Source organism: Apodemus sylvaticus, chromosome 6, assembly GCF_947179515.1.
Source record: "Apodemus sylvaticus chromosome 6, mApoSyl1.1, whole genome shotgun sequence".
In the NCBI taxonomy this organism is placed as follows: Eukaryota; Metazoa; Chordata; class Mammalia; order Rodentia; family Muridae; genus Apodemus; species Apodemus sylvaticus.
The window spans coordinates 124,660,956-124,685,063 of NC_067477.1; the positions used below are offsets into that span (position 1 = coordinate 124,660,956).

At 40.8% G+C, this 24,108-nt stretch overlaps 1 protein-coding gene and 1 long non-coding RNA gene across 2 annotated transcripts in view; both read right to left on the reverse strand.

Annotated features, from left to right (window-relative positions):
• The window catches only part of LOC127687990 (HEAT repeat-containing protein 5B-like), a 165,640-nt gene that overhangs the window by 12,891 nt on the left and 128,641 nt on the right, over positions 1–24,108 (reverse strand). The window contains 1 exon segment of the mRNA XM_052186752.1: positions 681–921. Coding sequence (XP_052042712.1) covers positions 681–921 — 241 coding nt within the window.
• Positions 8,917–19,903, reverse strand: LOC127687604 (uncharacterized). Its single transcript, XR_007978418.1, has 4 exons — positions 19,703–19,903; positions 19,307–19,558; positions 10,021–10,202; positions 8,917–8,938 (listed from the first exon to the last, which is right to left on the reverse strand). It is a non-coding gene; the product is annotated as an uncharacterized LOC127687604 (long non-coding RNA).

Genomic DNA, 24,108 nt, shown 5'->3' on the forward strand with positions numbered 1-24,108 from the left:
GGGACCGCATGTAACCTATACTGTGCACCCCTGGTGGGACTAGCCGCACTTCTTAAGGCACCGGCTCCTGATTTCTGCTCCCCCCCCCCACACCTCCCATTTCTACTGCCAACACTGAGCTGCTACTATCTCCTCGTTGTCACCTGATGGTGCCTGATGAGAAGTGAATAAAGGAAAACTCAATGATTATCATTAAAATATTTGAGAAGAAGGCTCAGTTTTGAGGACGAATTTTTCCTAAACAAAAAACATGTTCATAATGGTGTCTCTATTGATTCAACAGCAGAACTAGTAATATGATATAAGCAAAGGCCTTAGGAACAGGTTTTGGCTTGACTATAGTTTACATGAAAACACAATCACTGGGCAGCACAGTACGATACTCGATCAGGGTTAAAGGTCACTAGGTGTTTCCTATAGCTGCTTAGAATGCTCTATTTGTACCGCTATCACTACAACATCGCTAATGGTTTTGCTTCAGTTAATAATAGACTCCTTGCTGTCATACCCTGAATTCACAAAACCAGTATAAAGGACATATACCCTGAAGGAAATAGTTCCAGATCTACGTCCACAAATTTCAAGATGTTATTATGTTACTGTTGGTTCTAGACTCTGCCAAGTCCATTTTATTACTAGTTTGAACTCCATAAAAGCAAACTACCACACATAATACTTACCATCTGGGGGAAACTGACTGGAAAACTCAGCTGGTAAAGTCAAAAGTGCATAGTCTCTCAATGCTGACAGCCACAGGCGGCTGAGTGTCGGCAGTTCAGGCTGCACCAGGGTTATTAAACTGTCTGGAGGCAGTTCGTCTATGGTACCATAGTCGTCGTCATCATCATCATCAGTATTTTTCATTGCTCTCTTTGATTTTGACTCTGCTTCTTTCTTAATATTCATAGCAACCACATATACCTAATAAGACATTCATGAGTTGAAAATATGGCTTAAGATAAAAAATGGAATATTTTAGATTGTTAGAATCATGCAGTTACATGATCAACAGAAAGTGGTATAAATATTAGGGCATATATAACTTTATGATTCTTTTATTTGATGTTTTGTTTTCTTTTTTCAAGACAAGGTTTTCTGTGTAGCCCTGGTTGTTGTAAAGCTCACTCTGAAGATCAGGCTAGCTTTGAATTAACAGAGATCACTTGCCTCTGACTCCTGAGTGCTGAGATAAAAGGTGTGCGCTACCACTGCCAGGCACTTTCTGAATTCTTGATAACTACTACAGAGAGACTTTGCCTCCTGCTTCCCAAGCATTTTTTTTTTAAATGTATCTGATTTCTAACTATTTGTCTCAAGTAGGCTTCCCTGAGTTAGTCTGGCATCCTGGGTCCATTTTGAAAGTCTCGCAGCACAGAGTATAACTTCCTATCTGACGCCTCTTTCCCAGGCTTACTAGACACAATCAAACAGCATCAAAGAAAAGGACTGAGAGAAGGGAGGTGGCCAGAGAAAGGATCGCCATAAATATCCCCCAAATCTGCCTCCTACACAGGCCTTAAATGATACTTAAGAATCTCACAATTACAGCAGATAGCCGATCTAAGAATACAATGTACTTGCCACATGTATTTTCTGTGTCCTTCGTGGTTTGTGACCTTTCAAAAAAGACATGTAATAGCAAGTTTCCTAAAGCATATTCAGGGTAATTCCTAGTTGAGTTTCTTTTTTAACATTTATATTTAGAATCTGTACAAGTGATAACACAGTGCTGGAAAATATTAATTAAAATAGGAAAAGGGCTGGGCAGTGGGGGCCTTTAATCCCAGCACCTGGGAGGCAGAGGCAGGCGGATTTCTGAGTTTGAGGCCAGCCTGGTCTACAGAGTGAGTTCCAGGCCAGCCAGGGCTACACAGAGAAACCCTGTCTTGAAAAAAACAAAACAAAAAACTAGGGAAAAGGAGTAAAACAAGCAAGTGAGAAAAGCAGCTGCAGTACACAAAGTCGTGAAGGCTCCTCTCACGCTCCAGCACTGCTCCTTGTGTCTACTGAGGAAACTAATGCACGTGCCTAACATGGAAAGCTTCTGACAGATAGAGGAATGCTTACAGGAAACGTCAGGGAATGAGAAAAGACAGGGGGAAAAGGAGACTACAAAGACAAAGAGCATGAAGGTGATGTGAGGATTGGGGGGGGGGGAGGGGGGAGTACCTGACCAGAGCTTTGAACTCTTCATATGAGCGCCTGCCTGCTATCTACTCTTGTCCTCCAAATTTCCAGCAAACATCACTTGCTCCAAAATTTTAGCCCTGAGACTACAGCGCAGCTCAGTGCCCTGCCCTGTTTCAGAACTCTGGGTTCTCCTGTGGTAGCTCGCTTTACTTTCTGTCCCATCTCCTCGTTCTGACTTGGTCTTGCTCAGTAAATACAGCACAGCTGCCTTGTTCTTTACTATCCTGCCAGAGCGCTGACAGTCCATAACACACTGGTGGATAAATCAGAGTGTCAAGAAGAGAAATATTAGCCCTGGATTGAAGCAAAACTTTAATAAGTGTAAAACTAATTACAGAAGGTAATATTCATTATGAATAAAATAGCAGGTGTTGCACACAGTCCTTTACATAAATTATATGTAATTTAATTCACATTATAATCCTATGAAATATTCAGTCATTTCCAAACTTTTAAATTAAAAGACAGAACAGAGCTAAAGAGATGGCTCTGTGATTAAGAGCACTTGTGCAGAGCATCAGGCATGCACGTGGTATACATACATACATGCATACATGCATACATACATACATACATACATACAAACAAAATTAAAAATAAAAGTTAATGAGAAGAAAATAAGTTTTGAATGGCAAGTAAGTAATATTCAATGTCACACAGTTCACACAAACCTAAAGAATTGGAGGAGTTGTCAAACAAACTCTCTATGTGAAGTAAACAGAGGTAAAATAGGTCTCAGTGGACAGACCTGGGACATGCTGGCATCTGAGAAAGCGATAAAAGAAATGTAGTGGTGTAACAATTCCCAGTCAGCAGAAAAAACTAAGCCTGAGTTACAAATTGCTAAACAATAAAACACATTACCACCGACTACAAAACTACTCCAAATGAATGCACACTAATAATTCTGTTAAGTGGCATTCTGACCTAATTTTGAAGGCATTTATTTATCTCAGGTGCCAGGCACAATGGTTTGCACTGTTATACTGCATAGCTTACAAAAGATATTTCCACTTTTTAATGATAAACCTGAGGCAACGAGCTACTTGTCTCTTGCAGGAGTCACACAGATGATAAATCTTAAGATAGAACTTGTTCCAGGGCTTGACTCCATTTTAACGTTCTTTACCCTCAACATTGCCAAACTTCGCAGCAGGCCCATCAGTCACAGAAGCAAATGTGCAGAGGACCTGCTACCATAAAAAGGATCTTCGTGGTCATCAGAACACACACTGCTACACACACCTGGGATGATCAGTTAAGGAAGAGCTGAGATTGAAGAACAATTGTTAGGGGCTTATTTTAAAAAAATAAAAAATAAAATCCACTAAATGGTATCTTTTCCATATTTACATTAATTTTAAGAAACCAAATTTAATAAATAAAAGCAAACATTTTACTAAAATAAGCAAAAATCATTATTTTGCCAAAATACCAGAGTGAAGTGCAGGATCCCAGGGATATTTTATTTGCAAGACAGCTGGATCTATAGTCTAAAACCTGGAGAGAAAATTAATTCTTATGGTACTTCATCGATATACCATAATTTCTTTCTCTGGAGGAATGTATCTAAGTCCCTAGCCTGAAGCCCAGTATCCTTTATCTCAACTGACTATTACACATGCTGAGGCAGCATTGCTGTTCAGTGGTCCTAACCACCAGAACCACAGGAACAGAGAGGAATGGCTGAGGGGCTGCAGAGATGCTCAGAAGCTAAAGGACCTGAGTTTGGGTCCCAGCACCACATGATGCCTCACAACAAACCAAAAATACAGTTCCAGAAGATCCCTTTTCTGGTCTCTGAAAGTAATAATAATTCTTCTACAATACAGAGAATTTGTGTTCTGTTTTTCAGGCAGGTCTTGGTTTGTACCTCTGACTGTCTTAGAACTTGCTGTGAAGTGCAAGAGTGGGCCTGACACGGCAATCTCCTGCTCCAGGCCCCACCCCCAGCATTGTGATTACAGGTGGATGTCACCATACAAAATGAGATAAAAGTTTGCCAAAGACTGACTGACAAAGGTTGGAAAGGCTTTCCACACACAGGGTCCTCCAGTGGTTTTCTACTCGAAAACTTCTTCAACAATTACCTATTTACTATCAAACTATCAAATTACTTATCATGAAAGACTTTTGTAACAGGGAAAAGAAAAAGTCAAAGTTATAAGTAAAGAGTTTATAAACGCACTTATAGCTAGGAAGGAGAGAAGAGTCTCAGACATCAGGAGAGCTTGATTATAAAGACACCAGGGTGTGAGGTGAGGAAGAAGTGAAGACCGGGAAAGCTGAGGTCAGACAGGATGAAACTGCCGAATCCCATGACTAAATCAGATGATGGTACTGAGTTGCCAAGGATCCTTGCCGTTAGATTTATGCTTTAAAAAAAGTATACAGACAATAAATAGCACATTCAGTTCCATGTCTCTACAGCACTGCAAGAGACATGCATGACGTGAATGGACCTGGGAATAATAGCCAAGGTAACCTTGGAGACAGGACTCCAAGAATGCAAAGTGAGAAACCATGTATGGCAGGTGTGGACACTGAGACTCGGGTTGGGGGGTCAGAGCTCCAACCTTGAAGAACAGAAGGAAGGTGGCACCACCATCAGGAGTACAGCTAAAACCTAGGAAAAGTTCAGCAGAGACAAGTCAGCATAAGTTTGATTCCTAACACTTTCACATGTGAGTTGTACATAACACTAAAAGATCCACAAGACAGCTGGAAACTCTGTTCTAGACGCAAGTGGAAGGTAACCACATAAGACCAGAAACTTCCACACGAAGGCAATAACTAAAGTAAGATTAGGAGGCAGATTTGTTCAGGAAGAGAATATCTTAAAGGCCTCTACCAAGACAACAGAGGAAGTAGGTATACTGAAGGGGTAAGTAGAGCAAGAAAAATAAATGGAAACCCAGGGAAATAAAGGAAACGCACTGAGGACAGACACCGAAGTCAACAGAAGGATGCCAACCAGGAAGAGGCCTGGGCAGCGCCAGCTTTGGCAACTCTGCTCACGCCCACGACTTCTGGGTAAAATGGACAAAGGAACCACTTGAGGAACACAGTGGGAAGGGTCGGGGGTGAAACACACTGTGGACACATGGACATTGTAATAGAGAACTCATTAGAAATCACTCAGAGACAAATGAAGACTAAACCTCATCCAGCTTCAGGGGCAAATAAGTGTTGTAAGCTCAGGTTTTGCTGCCAAAAAGATTATAAAACCATTCTAGGTTTCTGGAGTATTTGGGTTTCAAATCATAGCTGATGGACTTTTAAGGTTTAAAACCTTAAAAACTGACCAAATACTTACATTAACAACTTTATTTGCTTAAAATCTTATTTTCAAAAACTGAAAACAATGTTTAATAAAAATAAGAACACTTAAAAACATTGCTATTAAGGGCATACTTCTGGCAAGATAAATTCCCTACCAAAATAGTTCTGCAAGTGGCAAGTTTAAAGTGACATGCAATATAATAAGAGTGTCAGAAGAAATAAAGGAGTTGATTTCTACAGAACTAAACATCCTGGAGATACGGGATGTTTGTGCAATTTGGTTGAAATGTAACTAAAAGTCAGGGAATTGTGTGAACACCAGAAATGTGGCTCTAAACTTTCCTTGCAAAACACCTTCCTACTTCCTCTTCTTTAAGGAGTCTAGGGCAGCTGTTCTCAACCTGTGGGTCACATCCACTTTGACAGTCCTCTATTTCCAAAAATATTTTCCATTATGACACATACCAGCAAAATTAGTTAGGAAGTAGCTCTGAAAATAATGTTATGGTTGGGGTCACCACAACATGAGGAACTGTATTAAAGGGCCACAGCGTTAGAAGGCTGAGAACCACTCATCTAGGGGCTGAAGGGATGGCTCAGTGCTTAGGAGCCCTTGCTCTCTTGAAGAAGCCCAGAGTTTGGTTCTCAGCAGCACTGTCAGGCAGCTCTCAACTGCCCAGAACTCTAGTATAGCTCCAGGAGAAATGATACCCTCTTTTAGCATCTGTGGCCACCCACATGTATGTGAGCATATACACACAAACACACGTACAGAAATAAAAATGTAAGTGGGTTTTTAAGAGTATTTATATCTGGAAAATGCAAGTAATGCTTTATGGATTTGTGTGTAAAGAAAGACAATGAAGAGTCAACAAAACCATATTCAGAGAAAAGACCTTGGCCCCACACCAAGCAAGCAAGTGTACATTTTTTGCATTTTAGGCTCAAGTGAAATATTTAAGGTACACCGTGTCTGTGACTCTGCTCTGGCTTTAACTGTCTGTTTTTAGGCCTCACAGAAAACAGCTGGGTTTCCTACAGGTGAAGCTTTCTCAGGTCTGCCTACAGATAGATTACCCTGATTAGAAGCCTCTGAAAATGAATTTATTTCCAACAAACAAGAACCTTCTAAGCTGCTCCTTCCTTTATAAAGAAAACGAATGTGCAACTCACTGTCTCATCAGTTCCACACTAAGTTTCCTTGTGCAAGTGGAAAGGAGGCCAGACATTTGAACCTGCTACCAGGAAACAATAACCATTATAGAAAAAGCAACTTGTGCCACCAACAAGCAAGTTCCAGGGAACTCAACACTAGGAGCCTTCACACTGCTCCCTGGGAGATGAAATTCTAGGGGCTTTCACTATTCCAGCACTCAGCAGCTTTGTGGGAGGACCGAGTGCTGTGCTGTGCTGTGCTCACAACGCCATCATCAAACGGAAAATTGCACATGACTACTTTCAATACTTGTTTGTTAGTGTCCCAAAGGATTGACTTTCACCCCAACACTTCAACCACAAAGCAAAGATCTACCCCTTACAGCAATGATCCTCTTCTCTCTGTGCCGTACTGTCTGTGGAAGGACTTAATTCCCCTAAAGAGCAAGAAGTACCAGAGACACCAACTCAATGACATGGAGTTAACCATTCAACCACAAGAATAAAGAACTTCATGCTGGGCACTGCTGAGGGCAGTCGCAGGCAGTGTGCCTATGGATCCCAAGCAAAGATGAGGGCCATGGCTCTGCTCTCCAGCAGACTGCAGAGGAGACAGCTCTGTTCAATGCTTTGCACACAAAGAATGCCATTTTTGAAAAGATTGGAACTCAGTGCAGGAATCCTTCCTCGGGGAGACATGGGAGAGGAAGGCCCTTAGCACAGGGGTAGGACACGTGTGCTTGGGTGGCTCTCTCCCTGCAGATGGGACAATTCGAGACCACCTCTCATGGACTGCTGGTACAATGCCACTTCCATAATGTGCAGCTCTTTCCAGGAATCCAGGAATTCTCATAACCTATGGTCAATAATGTCTAGTGCCCTAACTGTTGCTACACTCCTTTGTTATCACAAATTTTATATTTTTTGTTTATTTTGGCTCCCCTTAGGATGTTTACAGGTCTGTTCACTTGGACATAATATAGTAGCTGAGGATCCAAAGTCGAATCCTGAGCTATGACAAAAAAGGAGTGTGATTAATGCCTACTATTTTACATTTCCTATAGAATAAAATAGGAGACAAGATGAGGAGGGGCAGCGAGATGGCTCAGCTGGCAGGTGCCCGCCCTCGGTCAGAATGGTGACCTGTGTGGGAATCACACAGTGGAGGAGACGGCTGACACCTACAAGTTGTCCTGCCCTCCATATGAGCGCAGTGCCTCACACAGATCAGACAACTGAATGAATGAACAGATGGATGAATGAATGAATGATTTTATTTGAAAATTTATAAAAAAGGAATGAACACTATTGTATTTCAATAGTGTTTGCCACTATTTGATTTTTCTCCCTTTAAGTAAAATCTAAGACTTCTAGGAATTTACAGAAGGCGGCTATAGAAAGCCTGCTTTCTTCTTACCTGACAAGCTTTTGCTATTATATCTGATGGCGTATCTTGTGAAAAGGCTGGTCTTAGGGCAGCTCCCATCTAGAAAAATGAGCAAATTTTTATTTTAGAGACAACTAGTAAACAGAAAGCCTGTTGAGTCATTGGAGGTTAAAACACCAAATACACAAGGACTAGTGAGATGGCTCAGTGGTTAAGAGCACTGACCACTCTTCCAAAGGTCCTGAGTTCAAATCCCAGCAACCACATTGTGGCTAAACTGTAATGAGATCTGATACACTTTCTGGGGTATCTCAATACTGCTACCTAGTACTTACATATAATAAATAAATCTTTAAAAATAAACACCAAATACACATCTATGTCCCTTTCTTCTTTATTACTTCCTCCTTATCCACTTCTTTTATAGTAAGATTAAACATAATTTTGCGTTTTAGGAAGTTATCAATATCAAATCTATATGGGAAGAATGCCCAAAGGACAAGCTTGTTTCCTTTGCTTTTGCTTCTGTTTAACAGTAAATGGGATTTTCTGATACAGTCATATGTAATCAAAGATATGTGCAGACTGTTGTGTTTTGTGTTTCTTCCACACCCCTATATGAAATTTCTAAACATATTTCTAATTGCATTTATATATTTCTTGGGTAAATTCCATGTAAGTGGATCAATTTCTTTAGCTAACCGAGGAATAATAAAAATTAAGAGGCACAAAAACACCTCAAAACCATCTCACCTCAAAAGTATTGCCTTTTAGGAATGGGTAAAAGCAGCTGTCAATCAAGCTGGACACTCTGAGTTCAATCGCTGAGAACCTGGGGGGGGGGGGGGGATGGAAGAACTGACTCTCGAAGACTGTCTTCTGACCCCATCCAATCAGCATCAGCCATGAAGGCCAGGATCATGTCTGAGAAATAATGAGGTGTAACGTATGTAGGCTGAATAAAGACGTTGCAAGAAGTCTATTGCTATGTTGAGATTTCTAATAACAGTCACTCCATTGTTTACACAGTAGCATCTGGAGACAGTCAAAAGTTCTGTTCAATGACTAAAGGCGTGACAGACTTAATAAAAGCAAGGAGTCACTACTGAACTAACAGCAATTAATAACTGTTCTGTGGTTACATAAGACAACGTTCTTATCCTTTGGAAATACAGTTCAAATGTCTCCAGGGTAACATTTTACAGACTAAAATAGTTTGAAATGACTTAGGAAAAAACAGTATGTGCATATGTGTGTCTGTGGAAAGAGGAAAAGGCACAGCAGGAAAGATGGAGGAAGAGAGTCTCTTTTAAACAGATAAATCAAAATGAGCAACAGAGAAATATGGGGAAAGGATACAAATGGTTTTAGATTTAGAATGTAGAATTTTTTCCTAAATATTTGAAATTATTTCTAAATAGAAAGATTTGAGGGGCTGGAGAGATAGCTCAGTGGTTAAAACACTGATTGCCCTTTCAGAGGTCCTGAGTTCAATTCCCAGCAACTACATGGTGGCTTATAACTATATATAAGGGCGATGTGATGTCCTCTTCTGTCATGCAGACATACAGGAAGACAGAGCACTCATAAACAGATGTAAATAATAATCATTTCTAAAAACAGATAGGAGTATTGTTACTTGCTTTGTTTTTTGTTTTTTGTTTTTTTTTTTTTTTTTTTTGAGGCACGGTCTCATAGCCTGCAAATCTGCAGCACTTGTGTGAATAAAGGGACTTTTATCATTTAAATGGCAGGGCATGACATGGATGAACATCTAAGCACAGACTGGAAAGCAAGGCTGGAATTTCTATTCTAGCTTTACCATGAATACGCTCTCACAGATTAAAAATAGTTACAACAGTTTGACCCTTCTCCAGTTGTAGGTTGACTGAAGTTTTGAAACAGACCACAAAGCTTTGAGGCGTTCCATATGAGAAGAGCCGGCAATCCCTCCTTTACTGACCCTGGCAAACTTCACTTAGTCGATAATAAGCCACAAAACTTACATTAGCTTGATACTGCTCCAGGATCACATGACCTGGAAATTCTGGCTCAGGCACAGATGCAAATTTCTTGATAATGTCTTCCAGTGCCTGGAGCCCGGCCATTCACAGTTGGTTGCTATGATCAGTTGCAGCCATGAATGCCATTCGAATCAGGTCAGAGAGATGCAATACTAAGAGGTCATCTGCAAAGGAAAACAGACTGTAGAAGGGAAAGTTCACCCAGACTAGTGCAATGCATAAAAATATGAAACAATTCGATAAAGCACTTATGATCCACAATGTCTAAAACATCAAACTCAAGTGTCCCAGAGCAGTAGCAGACCTTTAATACCACATGAACATAGCGATTCTGACTGGTGTGAGGTGAAATCTCAGGGTTGTTTTGATTTACATTTCCCTAATGATTAATGATGTTGAACATTTCTTAAGGTGTTTCTCAGCTCTCCGAAGTTCTTCATGTGAAAATTCTTTGTTTAGCTCCGTATCCCACTTTTTAATGGGGTTATTTGGTTCTCTGGGTTCTACCTTCTTGAGTTCTTTGTATATATTAGATATTAGCCCTCTGTCGGATTTAGGGTTGGTGAAGATCCTTTCCCAGTCTGTTGGTTGACATTTTGTCCTTTTGACAGTGTCCTTTGCCTTACAGAAACTTTGTAGTTTAAGAGGTCCCATTTGTCAATTCTTGATCTTAGAGTGTAAGCTATCGGTGTTCTATTCAGGAACTTTTCCCCTGTGCCCATGTCCTCAAGGGTCTTCCCCAGTTTCTTTTCTATTAGTTTCAGTGTGTCAGGTTTTATGTGGAGGTCTTTGATCTATTTGGAGTTGAGCTTAGTACAAGGAGATAAGAATGGATCGATTCACATTATTCTGCATGCTGACCTCCAATCGAACCAGCATCATTTGTTGAAAAGACTATCTTTTTTTCCACTGAATGCTTTCAACTCATTTGTCAAAGATCAAGTGACATAGGTGTGTTGGTTCATTTCTGGGTCTTCAATCCTATTCCATTGATCTGCTTGCCTGACATTGTACCAATACCATGCAGTTTTTATCACTATTGCTCTGTAGTAAAGTTTAAAGTCTGGGATACTGAATCCCCCTGAAGTTCTTTTACTGTTGAGAATAGTTTTAGCTATCCTGGGTTTTTTGTTATTCCAGATGAATTTGAGAATTGCTCTTTCTAGCTCTATGAAGAACTGCGTTGGTATTTTTATGGAGATAGCATTGAATCTGTAGATTGCCTTTGGCAAGATGGCCATTTTAACTATATTAATCCTGCTAATCCATGAGCATGGAAGATTTTTCCATTTTCTGAGATCTTCTTCAATTTCCTTCTTCAGAGATCTGAAGTTCTTGTCATATAGATCTTTCACTTGTTTGTTTAGGGATGTAGAGAAAGAGGAACACTCTTCCACTGCTGGTGGGATTGCAAGATGGTGCAATCACTTTGGAAATCAGTCTGGTGGTTCCTCAGAAAACTGGGCATGACACTTCCTGAAGACCCTGTTATACCACTCCTGGGCATATACCCAGAGGATTCTTCAGCATGCAATAAGGACACACGCTCCACTATGTTCATAGCAGCCCTATTTGTAGTAGCCAGAAGATGGAAAGAACCCAGGTGTCCTTCAACGGAGGAATGGATACAAAAAATGTGGTATATTTACAAAATGAAGTACTATTCAGCCATTAGAAACAATGAATTCATGAAATTCTTAGACAAATGGATGGAGCCGGAGAACATCATACTAAGTGAGGTAACCTAGTCTCAAAAGATCAATCATGTTATGCACTCACTGATAAGTGAATATTAGCCTAGAAACTTTGAATACCCAAGACAAAATCCACATATTAAATGATGTCCAAAAAGAATGCAGGAGTGGCCCCTGGTTCTGGAAAGACTCAGTGCAAGAGTATAGGGGAATTCCAGAACAGGGAAGCAGGAAGGGGTAGATGGAGGAACAGGGGGAGGGAAGAGGGCTTATGGGACTTGCGGGGAGTGGGGACCCAGAAAAGGGGAAATCATTTGAAATGTAAATAAAAAATTTATCAATAAAAAATAAAATAAAATAAAAAATTAAAAGAAATATAAAAAAAAAAAACAGCACGTGAACACAGACAACTACAAGATATACATTTGACAGCTGAAGCAAAATACACGATTAACATGGCTTTCCCAAATGGGCTTGTAATTCTCTCAGAATAGACACTGGCAGAACTTTTCCGTAAAGGGTCACATACTATTTTTGGCTTTGCAGGCCATATTATCTATAAGGCAATTAGTCAACTCTGCTGCTACACTATGAAAGCAGCCAGAAAGAACTTACAGAATACAATAGACAATGCTATAGAAACGAGTGTGATGAATTCCAGTAAACTATTTATAAAACACAGCTCTGGGTTGCATTATGATCACAGGCCCGACAATCCCTATTGTAGAAAAACAGTGTGTAGTCAGGAAATTTAGTTACAAAATTATTTTTAAAGACTTTTTATGAGAACAGAATGGGTGCTAAAGTCTTGAACTTTTAGTGCCAGGCCAAAGGTAACCCTAGAGCTTGCTTAAAAGCAAATCTCAAAAGAATTCAAATGATGCAAAGTACAATGATTTTACTACATCTCAGGACAAAGGTCAGCACAATTTAAAGGAAAAGCAAAACCCAGTACAAACTTCACAGCATTTACAATGCCTAGCATCTGAGGACAAAGTGCCAAGAACATAAAGACGTAGAGAACCCAACTCCTAGCAGAAAGAAAGGACCAGAAACTGGTTTAGATATGACAGAGATCACAGACTTGGCAGGCAAGTAATTACAGGCACTGTACACTGACACACATAAAGGGGAGCATGACTGTGATGGGGCGGGAGAGAGTGCGAGGCCAGCAGGCATACAGTATAACAAGAAAGATGCTGGGTGACATGAGGACAAGCTAGGTACAAAGATCAGTGAACTTAAAATACAGGGAACAGACACTAGAAGAAATGATCACACTCACATGCTCTAGGCCAGAGGACTGAAGGCAGTCTTCTGAAGTCCTGGCAACTCAGTGACTCACCCCACACCCAAAGAGTTATTTAAATTGGATTTTGTTGTTACTATTGAAAGGCTAACAAGACAGGTTTCCTCGAGTTCCTATCTTTAAAAACAAAATTTAACATTTAAAGTTTAAAGAGTGTATGTTGGTGGTAGGCACTGAAAATAAAGAGAGAAGAAGAGAATGTGGCTAGAGGTCTCCAAAGCTCCCTTCTAAAGGAGGTTAAAACAAGCAACCAGCCTTGTGAGGTATAATAAGCCCCTGACAGAGTTTGGGGGAGAGTCCCAGACAGGAGGATCTGAATTAAAATGGGTCTACTCATGCTATATAAATGCAAATAAACAAAATGTAAATAACAGGACAATAATTCATAAAGAAATAAATGGAAGAATAAAAGACAATAATTCTTGTATCCTCTGCCACCTAATTCACAAAATCTAGGAATCTGTCAAACTCTAGATCAAGCAATTGTACCTGAAATGAGAGCTGCCTTCCTAACAGTCTCCGCCCATAAACCCTTCTACCTTTCTCCTAAAATCTAAGATGAGTATGTAAAGGGTGGAAATGTAAAGGGGAATTAAGGGCTGGGAGGTTTATTGCAGTCTAGGAGTGATCATTCCTATAGCTAAAGTGCAGTGTGCAGGAAGACCAGGAGATGAGGATGCTACCAGAAGGACCTGGAAAGCACAAGTACCAGGTTTGCAATTTTTCAGTCAGAGTTGGCTCATGTTTCATATTGGAACCTAAGCTGAGTCCTGTGAGACCATCTTACCATCCAGTCATAGCTGTGAAGTACCATGAAGCAAAGAGTACATGCAGAGGACATGGAGGAATCACAGTACCATACTGTGAACAGTCTCTGCATATAAGAACATTCTCCTCTTAGATGGAATAGGTAATGCATCCCCATGGAGGGCCACAGAGGCTACAAGAGGGCATCAGAGTCTCTGGCACTAGAGTGACAAGCATTCGTCAGTCATTTGATAGTCTAAGCATTGAATCTGGGTCCTCTACAAGAGCAGCAAGTGCCTTTAACCATCAAGCCACCACTCTAGCCCACGAACAACCTTTTTTTAAAGAATCTCCCCGGAGGTCGCCAGCCACCATCCTGGCACCAGCTGCTCAGCCAGGGAAGAGCCTGACCTGCAGAGGGTCCCGCGGTTAGATGAGCCCCACGGTCTGAGGTCTTCAGCCACCATCTTGGCTCCAGCTGCTCAGCCAGGGAGGAGTCTGACCTGCAGAGGGTCTCCTGGTTAGATGGAGCCCAGTGGTCCAAGGTCGCCACCATCTTGGCTCCTGGGACCAAGCAGCCAGCTCAGCCAGAGACCTGTGCCACATCTGACACAGGGAAGATCCCACTACCTAATACTCTCTAGAGAACCAGCAGGAGCAGGTTAATTGCCACTGCCCCTTTCCATTGGATGTGGTAGACCTGTGACACATCTGACATGGGGAAGATCCTACTCCCTGAAACTCAAGAACAGACAGGAGCAGGGTATTCGGTAGGGGGTGGGGGGCATTCGAGAACCTCTATCAGCAGAGCATTTGAAAACCAGCAACAATCCTTATCCTGGGCTGTTGGCCCTACAGAGTGATCAGCTCTTGGAGGGGGTCCACACAGCACCTACCATCTTTACTACAGGGCAGACCAGAAAGGCAACACCAGGTACACAGAGACAACCCAAGTACAACATTTCTTGGGCAGGACACACTAGGGCTTCAACAAAACCAAACAGTAGAGCAGCACATCATCAATCTGTGCCAGGGGAAACCCAGTCATCCAGCAGTGTGGAAATAGCCTTACAGGCCCACAGGAGGTTCAAGCACCAGCCAGTGACTGCTGTCACTAACTAACCTCAGAGATAACCAGATGGCAAAAGGCAAACACAGGAACAGAAATCAAGGCAATATGGCAGCATCTGAACCCAATTCCCCAACAACAGCAAGTCCTGGATATCCCAACACCCCAGAAAAACAAGATTTGGATTTAAAATCACTGGTCATGATACTGTTAGAGGATCACAAAAAGGACATAAATAAATCTCTTGAAGAAATGCAGGGAAACATGAATAAGTTAGAGGCCCTTACAATGGAAACACAAAAATCACTTAAAGAAATTCAGGAGAATAGGAGTCAACAGATAGAAGCCAATAAAGAGGAAACAAAAAAATTACTTAAAGAAATGCAGGAGAAATTGAGTCAACAGACAAAAGTCGTGAAAGAGGAAACACAAAAATATATTAAAGAACTACAAGAAAATACAAAAAAACAAGTGAAGGAACTGAGCAAAGCCATCCAGGATCTAAAAACAGAAGTAGAAATAACTAAGAAATCACAAGGGGAGACAACGTTGGAGATAGAAAACCTTAGGAAGAAATCCGGGGCCATAAACCCAAGTATCAACAACAGAATACAAGAGATAGAAGAAAGAATCTCAGATGCTGAAGATACCATAGAAACCATGGACTCAACAGTGAAAGAAAATGCAAAAAGCAAAAAGCTTGTAACCCAAAACATCCAGGAAATCCAGGATACAATGAGAAGACCAAACCTAAGGATTATAAGCATAGAGGAGAGTGAAGATTTACAACTTAAAGGGCCAGCAAATATCTTCAACAAAATTATGGAAGAAAACTTCCCTAACCTAAAGAGAGAGTAGCCCATGAATATACAAGAAAACTACAGAACTTCAAACAGACTGGACCAGAACAGAAATTCCTCCCGTCACTTACTAGTCAAAACCCCAAATGTACTAAATAAAGAAAGAATATTAAAAGCAATGAGAGAAAAAGGCCAAGTAGCATATTAAGGAAGAACTATCAGAATTACACCAGATTTCTCACCAGAGACCATGAAAGTTAGAAGATCCTGAGCAGATCTCATGCAGACTCTATGAGAACACACACCCTCACTCGTAAAGGAAACTTTATTAAACCTCAAAGCACACATAGCACCTAACACAATTATTGTGGGCGACTTCAACACTCCAATCTCCTCAGTAGACAGATAAAGTAAACAGAAACTAAACAAGGACACAGTGAAACTAATTGAAGTATTGGATCAATCGGCTTTAACAGATATATATAGAGAGAACATTTCATCCTAAAGCAAAAGAATTCACCTTTTTCTCAGCACCTCATGGTACCTTCTCCAAAATCAACCATATAATTGGTCACAAGACAGACCTCAGCAAATACAAGAAGATAGAAATAATCCCATGCCTCCTATCAGATCACTATGGAGTACAAGTGGTCTTCAATAGCAACAAAAACAACAGAAAGCCCAGATACACATGGAGGCTGAACAATGCTCTACTCAATGACACCTTGGCCAAAGAAGAAATAAAGAAAGAAATCAGAGACTTTTTAGAATTTAATGAAAATGAAGGCACAACATACCGAATTTTATGGGACACAATGAAAGCAGTGCTAAGTGGAAAACTCATAGCCCTGAGTGCCTCCAAAAAGAAACTGGAGAGAGCATACACTAGCAGCTTAACCACACATCTGAAAGCCCTGGAACAAAAAGAAGCTAATTCACCCAGGAGGAGTAGAAGGAAATCATCAAACTCAGGGCTGAAATCAATCAAATAGAAACAAAGAGAATCATACAAAGAATAAAAAAAACTAGGAGCTGGTTCTTTGAGAAAATCAACAAGATAGATAAACCCTTAGCCAGACTGACCAAAGGGCACAGAGACAGTATCCAAATTAACAAAATTAGAAATGAAAAGGGAGATATAACAACAGAAATGGAGAAAATTCAAAAAATCATCAGATCCCACTACAAAAGTCTATACGAAAGACAACTGGAAAATCTGGAGGAAATGAAAAATTTCCTACACAGATACCAAATACCAAAATTAAATCAGGATCAAATAGATCAACTAAACAGTCCCATAACTCCTAAATAAATAAAAGGGGTCATAAAAAGTCTGTCAACCAAAAAAAAAAGCACAGGAACAGATGGTTTTAGTGCAGAATTCTGTCAGACCTTCAAAAAAGACCTTATACTAATACTCCTCAAATTATTCCACAAAATAGAAACAGAAGGAACACTACCCAACTCGTTCTACAAAGCCACAATAACGCTGATACCAAATCCACACAAAGATCCAACAAAGAAGGAGAACTACAGGCCAATATCCCTTATGAACATCGACGCAAAAATACTCAATAAAATTCTTGCCAATCGAATCCAAAAACACATCAAAACGATTATTCACCATGATCAAGTAGGCTTCATCACAGGATGCAGGGATGGTTCAATATACAGAAATCTATCAATGTGATCCACTTCATAAAAAAACTCAAAGAAAAAAACCACATGGTCATTTCATTAGATGCTGAAAAAGCATTTGACAAAATTCAGCATCCTTTCATGCTAAAAGTCTTGGAAAGAACAGGAATTCAAGGCCCATACCTAAACATGCAGTAAAAGCAATATACAGCAAACCAGTAGCCAACATCAAACTAAATGGAGAGAAGCTTGAAGAAATCCCACTAAAATCAGGGACTAGACAAGGCTGCCCCATCTCTCCATATCTTTTTAACATAGTACTTGAAGTTCTAGCTAGAGCAATTAGACAACATAAGGAGGTCAAAGGGATACAAATTGGAAAGGAAGAAGTCAAACTATCACTATTTGCAGATGATATGATCGTATATTTAGTGACTCTAAAAACTCTACTAGAGAACTCCTATAGCTGATAAACAACTTCAGCAAAGTGGCTGGCTACAAAATCAATGCAAGCAAATCAGTAGCCTTTATATATTCAAAGGATAAGCAGACTGAGAAAGAAATTAGGGAAATGACCCCCTTAACAATAGCTACAAACAGCATAAAGTACCTTGGGGTGACTCTAACCAAACAAGTGAAAGATCTATATGACAAGAACTTCAGATCTCTGAAGAAGGAAATTGAAGAAGATCTCAGAAAATGGAAAAACCTTCCATGCTCGTGGATTGGCAGGATTAATATAGTTAAAATGGCCATCTTGCCAAAGGCAATCTACAGATTCAATGCTATTCCCATAAAAATCCCAACCCAGTTCTTCATAGAGCTAGAAAGAGCAATTCTCAAATTCATCTGGAATAACAAAAAACCCAGGATAGCTAAAACTATTCTCAACAGTAAAAGAACTTCAGGGGGAATCAGAATCCCATACCCCAAGCAGTACTAAAGAGCAGCAGTGTTAAAATATGCATGGTATTGATACAGTGACAGGCAGGTAGATCAATGGAATAGAACTGAAGAGCCAGAAATGAACCCACACAGCTATGGTCACTTGATTTTTAACAAAGGAGCTAAAACCATCCAGTGGAATAAAGATAGCCTTTTCAACAAATGGTGCTGGCTCAACTGGAGGTCAGCATGCAGAATCTTATCTCCTTATACTAAGCTCAAGTCCAAGTGGATCAAGGACCTCCACATAAACTGAAACTAATAGAACAGAAACTGGGGAAGACCCTTGAGGACATGGGCCAAGGATAAAATATCCTGAACAGAACACCAATAGTTTATGCTCTAAGATCAAGAATTGACCAATGGGGCCTCATAAAATTGCAAAGTTTGTGTAAGGCAAAGGACACTGTCAATTGGACAAAACGGCAACCTAAAAATTGGGAAATATCTTCACAAACCTTACATTCGACAGGGGTTAATATCCAATATATACAAAGAAGTCAAGAAGTTAAGCTCCAGAGAGCCAAATAACCCTATTAAAATATTGGGTACAGAGCTAAACAAAGAATTTTCAGCTGAAGGATTTAGAATGGCAGAGAAGAACCTTAAGAAATTTTCAACATCATTAGTCATTAGGGAAATGCAAATCAAAGCAACCCTGAGATTTCAACTCACACCAGTCAGAATGGCTAAGATTAAAAACTCAGTAGACAGCAGGTGTTGGCGAGGATGTGGAGAAAGAGGAACACTCCTCCACTGCTGGTGGGATTGCAAGCAGATCCAACCACTCTGGAAATCAAATAAGTGTTAAACTGAGGATTATGTCCTGAGGAAACGTAAGCTGCAAGCCTTGTTATTCTAACATGGTTGAAAGAATATACACAGATATCTAAATATACACAAATATTCTAAATACAAACAAGTAGTATACAGGGACAGACACTTACGGTCCAGGTGAGGCAACTTGCAATAAATAAAATGCACCGCCTAAAGCATGACTCAGACAGGTGAACTATCTCAAACCTATCAAAGACTTCCAGGAAAAGAAGAATGATTTTGCACTTACTTTTTGGGTTTCGTAGTTTAGCAGACCATGCCAAGGCAAGATCAAAGTGAGCCTGGTCTGCGTTCTCACACAGGTTGATGATTCGGCACAGGCAGTCTGCGGCAAACACCCGAGTGGCCCAGCGAGGAGCCACGAAAGGCTTTGATTTGTCCTCCTCGCCTAGTGTGGTGAACATGGCGTCGTCATCCATCTCATCTTTCTTCTCAGATTCTTTGTCTTTCCCACTGCTTAAGAGTGTTGCTGCACTCAGATCTACAACAGGAAAGAAGAGCACCACGACCCGACCTGAGATGATGCTTTGGAAAGACGGTTAACTCTCATTCTCTGAAAGAGCAAACCTGACAAGCTTCTTCTCTATCCGAAACCAAGAAAGACACAACAGTTATTAGTACTTACACTTCACTTGAATATTTAAAATGAAGGAGTCCTCGAGCTGCCAACCCCGAGGCTGAAAACTCGAATTCCTTCCTGAAGATGTCCAGGGACACAGGGATCGCGGTGCGTGTCAGCCTGGCAGAGCGCGACGCCTCCTCACCTCCTAGTCTAGTCAGGACCGACCTGCCCAGCTCCGCACTGCCAAGGGACGCGGATGCCCCGCCTCCCAAACTCCTGCCCACAGGAAGCCTGGAGACGACGCATGCGCAGGACGCTGGTCACGCGCACCCGCACTCCCCCAAGCTCTCTTAACCCCGCCCGCCCCAAGTTTCTTAGCGAATCTGCTTTCAGGGCCTAGTGGGAGGTTCCTGGGTCCCGCACCAATTGCACAGCGCATGCGCAGCGCACCCTCAGCAGAACAGGGTCAGTGCTGTAAAGCTCGGGTTTGGGGCGTCAGGGCGACCTGGAGGATGACAGAGGGCCCTGCTAGTTGGCTGTGACTGCCCAGCACAGCGGCAGCTAAGCCCCATCCGTGAGTGCTTTGGTGGGTGGGTGCAGGAGGGAGGAGCGCGGGACGGAAGAGCCTGCGATGCGGAGGCACCCATAGGAGACTTAGCGCATCTCTCTGTGTGTTTAGTAGCCCTCGCTTCTTACTCGGTGTCCAATACTGAAATAAGCTAGCAGCACCTATAGCCTTCCTGTTGAGAAAATGGTTACTCCATTATTCCGGAACAGGCAAAGAGCGTCACCTTGTTCCAGTTCTTGGACACCCACCACCTCCAACCATCAACAAATGCTGTGCTTTCTCCTCCCTCAGATAGACCCAGAATCCTGGCCGCCTCGATGTTGTGAGTCTTAAGTGGTGGTTCAGGTGACCAGCATTCCTGCCTGGATAATCCATCGACTTTGGAGTTTATTCTTATTTTTTGAAGAAAGTGGATAATGGTAGTGTATATTTTCTTCATAGGAGGAGGAGGAGAACAGTCACATTTTAGGACTCAATTCCTTATTCTTTTTTTTTTTTTTTTTTTTTTTTAAAGATTTATTTATTATACAACGTTCTGTCTGCATGTGTGCCTACAGGCCAGAAGAGGGCACCAGATCTCATTATAGATGGTTAAGAGCCACCATATGACTGCTGGGTATTGAACTCACTACCTCTAGAAGAGCAGACCATTCTCTTAACCTCTGAACCATCTTTCCAGCCCCCATATTCCATTTCCCAACATAACTTCCTCACCATTGGTAATTAATTTCCTTAAATCGTATTATTTAATGAAACGGCAATACCCATCTATGAATTTTCAGTGTGATTGTATATGAAAAGTATACATAAAACATGGAATAATGAAAGTCAGGTGCCCATGCTAAAACGGCTAACCACTTTACCTGGTGTGCCATCTTGCTATTCCAGGATATTGTTTTTTGTTTTTTAAATATGACATTAAAACCAACTTTACTGCCAGGTATGGTGACACATATCTTTAGTCCCAGAACTTGGGAGTCTGAGGCAGGTGGATCATGGGATTAAGCTTGAGTCCCTGTTAACAGAGAGAGTTTCAGTACATCCAAGGCTTCAAAGAGAAACCCTGACTGAAAACAAACAAACATACAACAAACAAACAAACAAACAAAATATTGTTGCTATATTTTTCCAACCGGGTAAAAGAAATCTCAACTCAATCAGTAACAATATAAGCTATAAGCCTAGATCGGGCTGATCTCCCACTACACTAATCTATTCCCATCTCTATTATCCCATCTAACTTGCAGTTTCTCTAGGCCATGAGCTTCTCTCTGCAGCCTCTCCATGCATCCTCCATAGCTAGTCCCACAAACTCTCAGCCCCTCCTCCTCCTTCCTGCCCAATCATAGGCTCAAGCCTTTATTTGAAAAGTTAGGGTGGGGAGAAGGTTCACAAGGCAACTCCTCATGTTCAGCGCGTCAGAGGAGTAGAATTATCATCAAATTACAAGCCCAGAGGTATCCACAACACCTCCCCCTTTCTGTCCAATTGAAAGACTCTTTTATCTTAGACATTAATTGAGCTTAATTATTACCATTTTGTAATTTATAATATATAGGATAGACCTAACACCCAGTCCATCAATTTTTATCAATTAAATAGTACCTCTGTTGTCTATCTGAAATTAAAAGACTTGTAATTCGACACCTGACTCAAGTCCTGGCTTTAGATTGTAACCCATCTGAAAACCATCCTCTCAAATCTGTATCATCTTTCTAAATGCTAAACAGCTTGAATTGGCTATGAGCCTACTAGCCTTCAACCCCATCAGAAATCCAAGAATGACTAATATTACCTGAAAGTATGAGAAACACACCATATAGATTCTAAAACTTAGCCAATTTATAGAGACTGCTGATCACCTGGACAGACCCTATACACCAAAATGTTAGAGCATCAGTCTTCAGCCTTCTGGCCCAGGATCATCTGACAGACTTGGTAATGGAGAATTTTGAAGGGCTAATTATTCTATCTTGACAGAGATTATTAGTCGACTATTTTGCATAGTGTGTCCTTTCTTTGGACAGTATTTTTCTGTAGATGAAATGAGGCAATTCTTGCTTGGTGACTGTCTTGCCACAACTGAAGCAACTCTATTGATGCTCAATTTCCTTTTTGAATTAAAGAAAGGGGTGCTGTGAGGAGCAGACAGGTCTCCAGTCAAATGATCTTTAATAAATGTCAATAAATGCCATATTCTGTGTACTTCTGACACCTTTGAAGACCATCTATCTACCTAAAGCATTTCTGAACTGTTAAGCCTTGACTGCTCTCAGCCATTTCTAATGGAAATAACCCAGGAACACCCTTTTAATTAACTCACAACCACAAGTTTGCTATCTGGTGGGTTTCTCTGTGTAGCCTTGTTCTGGAACTCACTCTGTAGGCCAGGCTGGCCTCGAACTCAGAAATCCATCTGCCTCTGCCTCACAAGTGCTGGGATTAAAGGCGTGTGCCACCACCGCCCAGCTCCTTTTATTCTTAAATGTGTTATATGGGCACAATTCCCACATGGGAATAATATTAATCTCAGTTTTATATCAATAATACATTTATACCAATGAAAACCTTAAATTTGCATAAGTAAATTCTGAACTAATATAAGAGATTATAACTTCAACTTTGTATCAGTCATAAAGACTTCTACCTGCATGCTGAACTCCAGTTGAACAGCAGCATTTGTTGAAAAGGCTATCTTTTATCCACTGGATGTTTTCAGCTCCTTTGTTGAAGATCAAGTGACCATAGGTGTGTGGATTCATTTCTGGGTCTTCAATTCTATTCCATTAGTCCACTTGCCTGTTCCTGTGCCAGTATCATGCAGTTTTTACCACTATTGCTCTGTAGTATTGTTTGAGGTCTGGGATACTAATTACCCCAGAAGATATTTTACTGTTGAGAAAAGGTTTAGCTCTCCTGGGTTTTTTGTTATTCCAGATAAATTTGAGAATTGCTTTTTCTTTTTTGTTTTCTTTTTCTTTTCTTTTTTCTTTTTTTTTGAGAACTGCTTTTTCTAACTCTGTGAAGAACTGAGTTGGGATTTTGATGGGGATTGCATTGAATCTGTAGATTGCTTTTGGCAAATTGTCCATGTTAACTATATTAATCCTGCCAATCCACGAGCATGGCAGATTTTTCCATTTTCTGAGGTCTTCTTCGATTTCCTTCTTCAGAGACCTGAAGTTCTTGTCATAAAGATCTTTCACTTGTTTGGTTAGAGTCACACCAAGATACTTTATATTGTTAGTGGCTATTGTGAAGGGTGTCATTTCCCTAATTTCTTTCTCAGCCTGCTTATCCTTTGAGTATAGGAGGCTACTGATTTACTTGATTTGATTTTATAACCAGCCACTTTGCATCTTATCCCCTTGTACTAAGCTCGACTCCAAGTGGATCAAGGACCTCCATGTAAAACCAGACACACTGAAACTAATAGAACAGAAACTGGGGAAAACCCTTGAGGACATAGGCACAGAGGAAAAGTTCCTGAACAGAACACCAATAGCTTATGCTCTAAGATCAAGAATTGACAAACGGGATCTCGTAAAATTACAAAGTTTTTGTAAGGCAAAGAACACTGTCAAAAGGACAAAACGGCAACCAACAAATTGGGAAAAGATCTTCACCAACCCTACATCTGATAGAGGGCTAATATCCAATATATACAAAGAACTCAAGAAGTTAGACCCCAGGGAACCAAATAACCCTATTTAAAAAAATGGGGTAGAGACATAAAGAAAGAATTTTCACCTGAAGAAATTCAGATGGCCAAGAAGCACCTTAGGAAATGCTCAACATCATTAGCCATTAGGGAAATGCAAATCAAAAGAACCTTGAGATTTCACCTCACACCAGTCAGAATGGCTAAGGTTAAAAACTCAAGAGAGGGCAGGTGTTGGCA